Raw genomic sequence first — 7252 nt, 5'->3', positions numbered from 1 at the left:
GGGGGGGCGTGGATTTGGCAGATCCTTTAGCAGAATTCAAGTGGAATTTGACAAATGACAGAATGACAAGTAAACATGAAGGGAAGCCAGGAGGTGGTGGTGTCTCCTTTACCCAATTTCCTTCTTCCCTCATCCTCCCCTGTTCTACAGATTATTTCCCTATGTATCCTCCCCTCCTTTAGAGGCTCCTCCCACCAGGTCTAATCCATTCCCAAAACAACAAGCATCCTCTCCTGCCCTCCTGCCCATGAAGCCTTCTCTTGGGTTGCTCAACCTGGGGGAAAGGGGAGGGAGAAAAGGAGAGGAAAAGGAGCCAGGCCTGGGCCTGCCTTGGCTCCCAAAGGGTTTTGGACAGTTTAAGCATGAAGGATCTAGCTCAGAGCTAGGAGTGGCATTCTTATCATGACCAAACACTTGGAGGCAGCCTTTCTCTTGCCATTAGAGAAGCCTCTCATCACATGTATGGGATGTTGGGGGGTTATAACAGGCTTGCTGATGCCTGGGAGAAACATCACTGTGTGCTCAGCCTCCTACATCCCTCTCTGGGCAAGTGCAGGAGGCCACTACAGAAGGTGGGGTCCCCACCAAACAGACCCTTTGGGTCTGACCTGGCACAGCCTCTCTTCTGTCTGACAACAACTTACGTCTGTCTCATTTCCCCAGCACAGGCAAACCATGCAGGCAGGGAAAGCAGGCAGTTGCTCTCTCTTCCTACACCTCTCCGCCTCCCTGCCCCTCTCTGGTGTAAATTTTGAGGAAAGGCTTTTGGAAATTTTTGTAGATGCCACTTTCCCTTACAACCTCCATAAAGAGGATCAATTTTGCTTAGCTGCAAAAGGTTATTACACCAGGAAATACTGGGGAAGGAGCACATCAGGGCAATGATGTTACCACAGAAGGAGAGAGACCTCCTACCCTTTGTTTCAGTTTTTGTCAGTTTTCTTACCAAAATCTGAAACAAACTACATGACAAAATATTTTAAAATGAATTCTCAGCTACTATGCAGAAGCCACAATCAGTGTATGTTACAGCTGAAAGACAAATGGCAGGATATAATCTTCTCTTCAGATTGAAATTCTTGTGTTGTTTCATTTTTCACTTTAATGGACAGCAGTATGTTAGTCTGATGCCATACAGAAGTGTTTTACCTCTTTTGCAAAGATATTTTGATCAAAAGATGGGGGGCAGAAAAAAAGGAAGGTTAGTAACTGCAGATTTCTAGAGCCTTTTTATCTAGGAACTAGGGAAATATCTTCCTTTGTTCTTTTTTTTTTTTTTTTTTAAACCACTGCCCCCTTTTCCAAAAATCATTAATTCTTTATCAGTTGCAGTAGCAGTGCTAGTGTTTTCTACAGAATGTCATGGGGAGAGACACACACACACTGCATTCAGAGATCTGCATCAGAAATTGGACTCACTAGAGCAAGAAAGAACCTTAAATGATCTCAGTGGGGAGAGTAGAAAAGAGGAAGGGTACAAAGATGCTTCGAAAGATATGTGATTAATTCTGTTCTGTGCTCGAATTTTAAACCAGCCTAGATTCTTCACTGCTTTAAGGAAGAATTTCTGATCTTATGTTACTGAGGAAAACTAAAACATTTTCATAAACATTAGTTCAGTTTCATGGACAGGAAACAAAACAGTAAGAAAAATCTTGCCATTTTATGGAAACATTAATCTTTAAAAGCTACCTTCGGGAAAGCTGGTGCTTTATCGCCTGACAGTCAGAGTCCCAGACACGTGAGCATAAGTAGATGACTATTCTGTGAGATCAGGCAAAAATCAAGAGACAAAAAAGCTTTGGAAAATGTTTTTGATGTACAAGCAATAGTAGAGTATTTATAGCTGTGGTGATATGTGGTTGCAGTTCCCGAAGTAATGCCCACGTGTCTCTGGGCCAAAAAAGAAATCAACATTTAATGCATGTCAATATTCAGCTATGTTTAATGATACCATACAGAGTTCTCTGCCATACATCTCCCAGTGGACCTTACCTCCTCCTCTTTAAGCTTTTGTCTCCGTTTTTCTTCAACGGCTGCTCTCTTCTGCTCCTCTCTCTGCCTCTGTTCCTCCAGTCTTCTCCATCGCTCCTCCATTTGCTTTTCATATTGAAGTTTTGCTCTTCTCTCCTTCTCCAGTATCTGCTGTTCCCTAGCAGCTTAGGCAGAGAAAAAGGTGCACTTCACTTTATGCAAATTTTCTCCTGCTTCAAAATTATTTCGTAACATGACACAATAGAGTAAAACAAATACAAGTACACAGGGTTTTAGTCCACTGAGATAAAAAATACAGTGCACACAAGTGCTGGAATGATTAGTAAATCTAAGTGATTTGCTCAATAAGTAAACGGGGAAGCCCTTTGTATACAAGGTGACAATTTGTGCCCCTTATCTATATAAAACCAGTGTATAGAATAATTAACAACACTTTTTGGTTTATGTTTCAAATCCTTCTGTAGCTTAAAGCCAAATTCTTATTTCAGACATAACAAATGTTCCCAGTAGATTTTAAAGTGAACCAGTTATATACGTTGAAGCAAAAGCCCTTGGAATTTCTTTAAAACTGTGCTCCTCATTATGGGGCTGCCTTCAAAATAAATACATGAAAATAACACATGCTAATTTTTCTATGAAGCTTTGAAAATACACCATTCTGTTCATAATTGCATGCTACATCATTATCCACTTCTGCCTTTTTGCACGAAAAAAAAAATTACTTCTGTTATTGAGAGTTTGCCCAACTAAAGTCATAATGTTCTTTAGACATTAGCTTCCTGTTACAGAAATTCAGACTGCAACATTACATACAGGACTGTTGCTTCAAGTTTACATAGGAGAACAAGTAGCAGAAGTTAAGGTGACAAATCATGAGGAAAAATCCACTTCTCATGCATGTGTATTCCACAATAAGGCAGGAGAGAGTTCAGTAAGCATGCCTACATACACGCAAGCCTGTAATATCACATACCAAGACACATACAGCTGATATCAAAGAAGGAACATTCTCACAGTTGCCAGGCTAAGAACTTGAAAGTTAGGGAAAGCCAGAATTAACACTGTTTATACAAGAGCTTGTCCTTCATCATGCTCACCTATTCAGCCTCAGTCTGCTTCTTCAGTTACTGTTTCCTTGTACAGCAAATTTTCACGCTTCTAACTCTCTCTCAGTATCTTCCCTTCAGTCCTGGGCTCTTGCCCAGCCATCTCAATTCCTTCTTCTCAGATCAGTCTTTTTCCCTCAGCTCCTGCCCCCAGACTTTTTAACCACAGCCTTGACCTTCAGTCACTCTTACCCTCACGCCACCCTCAAGCCCTTGGTTTAAAGCCAGAGTCCCTTCAACACCAGACCCTTTTCCAACAGTTGCTCTTCTTTCCCCTGAATACTGGATCCCCCTAAAATACTTCTTCCTCACATCCAACCCGCTTTACAGAAACCTTCTACCTTATTCTTGGTTAGAAATACAGTTGACGTTGTCTTCCCTTCCCGCCTTATGAGAATTCACTATCCCCCCCCACCCCAGGACAGGGCAGTATGAGAGGGGTGTCAGTGCTGCAGGCAAGCCTGAGCTTGCACATATGAAGAATCAGACTTGTCAACAGATAGTTACCTCAGAGACAGTGGAAGACAAGTGACTAGTCGCTAATTGCTAACAACTACTAGCCATGTCAGGTAGAGCAGGTGAAAACAGCATGCTGGAGTTGATAAAAAACAAAAACAAAGTGAGGTGTCCAGAGACTGTGCTAAGATTACCTTCTGAGTAAGTAGGTGAAACCTGGGACTGATTTTGGACGGAGAGGCAAACCATCCTGTTGTCATGGTTACACATACAATTCTTGTTTCTTAATTCAGGGATGCTAAACCACTGATTCATGAGTTCTGGCTTTGGTGAAAAGGTTATTCCATATTGCTGCAAAGTACCTGCTGGCTGCATAAAGATCCGCCCTTCTGGGGACCTTCCTGCTTTTTTTCTGAACTTCTAAAAGAAATCTACCACAGAAACTGTGACCAAAACCCAGAACTCTCCATTCTAGAAATGGTCTTAACCCTAAAAAAGTATGTTTCCAGAAGACACGTATGATATTTGGAGACAATAACTGCAGCCAACACCTTCCAAATTCCCTTGGCCAACCACTCCCAGATTCTCCAGCTTTCAGTTTCCCTCTCATCTCCTCTTCTGCTTTTTAATCCAAGTTCTTTCCAATCTACTCATTGTGTCACTTTCTCAGGAACCAGAGAAGGGATAATCAAGGGGACAGAAGAGATAGTCTGGACTGAGTATACCTGGAAAAGATGTGAACTACAACTCGGGCTGGGGCACGCCCCATATGGACAGAACCTCTGGGGAGGATAAGTACTAAACACCAGCAGATTTTCACAGGAACTACCAAAAGGAATATTGCTCACCAAGCCCATGGTACTAAAAAATGTCAAGTCCCTGGTCTCAAGCCTCAGGCTTTGTCAAGAAATGGTCAACACTTTGTTTATTTATTGCAAGAAAAAAAAAGCATTTTCCCGTGATTCTTTTCACTGATGTCCATACTGTTTTAGTTGACATTTCATCAAAATATATGCCTAGCCCAAATTTTACAAAATCATAAAACACTGACAATTCCTCCTGATAGGTATTGTCAGGTAACTTTAAGGAACAGCGCTACTGGTCTTTCTTGTTATTCCAATGAGGAAAAATGAAGATAACTGTTTAACATTTTTTATATATACACGTAGATATAGAAAGTCCAAATCAATGTTGAACAGTTAATTTCATTCATACATAAAAATGAAATTAACTATGTATACACACACCCCCCCTTATACACATGTTTTTAGATATCAATTATATATTTTTATATGTAATATATATATTGCAATTTCCTCCACATTTCTCTGGAGGTATTAGTAGATTAAAAATAACTATTTTAAAAACTCTGAAATAAATTCTTACGTTATTCAGGAAATGAATTAATTTTTTTTCTCGTTCTGTTGAAAGAGAAATTTTAAAACTTATGGAAAAGTATCTGCTTTATGCCATACTTAACAACTCCATGAGATCTCTTACTATGGCTAAGACTTAATAGACTAAAATTGAGGCTGTTTCACCAAATCATCTTACATATTATCCTGAGTATTAGTCAAGGCTTATTTAGTATTTTTACAAGTCGGAATCCTAGCAGTCAGCATCTTGCACATAAACCTATATTCAAAAGTACATAAATCAAAGAAGAAAGTCAACTTGTAACTACAGAATATTAAATACTCGAATGGGAATCAAAGAAGACATAGATTAATTTATTTTTTATAATTTAATTCAAAAGTAGTAATATAAGTGATAAAGACTAGGAACAGATTGAACCATAATGTTTAAAATTCAGAACAGAAAAAAATGCCACATTAGTAACTTAAGCGTATTAAAACATATACATAAATAATACATACACCTCCTGCCATCTTACCAAGGTATTTCTCCCTTTCTTCTCTTCTCTCCTTTGCCAGCCTTTGTCTTTCATCGGTTTTTAGAAATCCATCAATGGCTGAAGTCAGAGAGAGAAAGGAAAAAAAAAAGTGTTAGTAAAACTAAAGAAGCACCCAAAAGAACTAAAAAAACCCCACCAAAAATAAATCCTATCTACTGCATTTAACAAATCCAACAACAAAAAAACCGATTTTGCACTTGTATGTGGGTTAACAAACTGGTATTTGGACAGTCTCCCACCTACTGCTGAACTCCAAGCACAGTTCCTCAGTGTACATGCCCGACTCCTCTTCTCAGAACAAACAAGCATGCTGTTAGCGCTTGCTTGAAAACTTTCTTGTGAAAAACCGTAAGGATGCAACTAACATGTATTCATTTTTGTTAATAACCTCATTTTAAAGTTTTTGGCTAAAAAAAGAAAAAGGTAGTTCAGGAAAGCAGTAAAAGGGGTATGCAGCTCTCTTACAGTCTACATGCTGTGTGGAGTCCCAGCCTTCATATTTATGGCTTAACACAGCCCCAAAGCTTCCTTGCCCACAGGAAACCACTAGCACCACCTCATTTCAACAACCAGCAATTAGCACTGGACGAGGCTACGGCAGCAGCAGCCCTCCCGCCCTCCTTTCCAGGTAGGAAACACTTTGTTTCCTCCTCGAGTTGGTATCTAAAAGCAGGTTACTTGTTTGGGAGCAGGTTGCCTAAGGATGTTTTGTACCTGAATCCAGACACCCCAGTTCTTCGCACAGCATGAGCCACTGAAAAGCCCAATTTAAGAAGGCAAGGCAGGCAGAGCGTGACACACGAGGAGCCTCGGGGTCACCTGCCTGCGTGCCCTGGAATGAGCAGCCAGATGGACCTTCTGCAATACCATGGGTAAGCTCACCAGCTTAGTGTCTTGACAGACCAGCTAGAGGATGGTATCCTTTTAAAACAGCTGACAGAGCCTCCAGTGCAAACAGGCACTGTGTCTCACAGCAGTTTACATCCTTTGCAATCATTATTTGGGCTCCCTACTGAGTTACTGAATTATAATTAAGTCCCCTTCCCTTTTGCTCTAAGAATTGCAGTTGTTAATTTCATCAGATAAATAGGAGTGGAAAAGTTACTTAGACTGTAACCCGAACTCTCTTGCTGGCAAGTCCCACTGGCAGTCTCCTCTCTGAGGGCACCCTGTCTGTGGGAGCAAAGATTTTGCATAGCAGGTGCCTTTCTGCAAAATGCAGAGTTCTGCAGGAAGGCTGAAAACCAGCCTCGGTGGTCCCTTGTGACTGGTGAAAAGCGCAGGTCTCAGCTGTCCCCCATTAGCATAACAGCTTGCTGTTTCCCCAAGCAGCACCTTCAAACATCATCTCTAATCCTTCTCTGCACACACAGACGGCAACTACCCGACAGCAGCCAGGCCTCTGGAAAATTGCAATTATAGCTCCCAGCTGGTTAATTACAAACAGAATTTGTGGGTCAAATACATATCTATTTATTACCGAAGACTCATGCTACTTCCATACTAGTCTGCTTGTTCGTTTGCTTCGCTGCCATGTACTGTCAGATTTGATAAGCAAGGAGGAGAGGAGAGGAGGCGGCTCAGTAAGGAGAAGGTTTGCAACTACTTTGAAGGACCCTGCCATCAGTAGCCAAGAAGGGGAATCCTGTTGTCAGCATAGTTAAATTACAGCTCCAATGGAAAGTTCTTCAGTGATCTGAAAGTCAAAACATCATGAAACGTACAATTTAGGCTACAAGCAGCGGAGGAGGAGAAATCAAGACTGGATCAAGAGCCCAAA

The 7252-nt window shown here is 41.0% G+C and overlaps 1 protein-coding gene across 1 annotated transcript in view; it reads right to left on the bottom strand.

The window, feature by feature from the left end:
- Positions 1-7252, bottom strand: part of MAP7D2 (MAP7 domain containing 2) — a 107167-nt gene that overhangs the window by 31869 nt on the left and 68046 nt on the right. The window contains exons 2-3 of the mRNA XM_009894500.1: positions 5452-5529; positions 1996-2159 (exon numbers count right to left, since the gene is read on the bottom strand). Of these exons, the coding sequence (XP_009892802.1) occupies positions 1996-2159; positions 5452-5529 (242 nt within the window). The remainder of the gene's footprint in view (positions 1-1995; positions 2160-5451; positions 5530-7252) is intronic.

Source organism: Charadrius vociferus, unplaced genomic scaffold (genome assembly GCF_000708025.1).
Source record: "Charadrius vociferus isolate BGI_N301 unplaced genomic scaffold, ASM70802v2 scaffold770, whole genome shotgun sequence".
Taxonomy (NCBI): domain Eukaryota; kingdom Metazoa; phylum Chordata; class Aves; order Charadriiformes; family Charadriidae; genus Charadrius; species Charadrius vociferus.
This window is presented reverse-complemented; position numbering and strand designations above follow the sequence as displayed.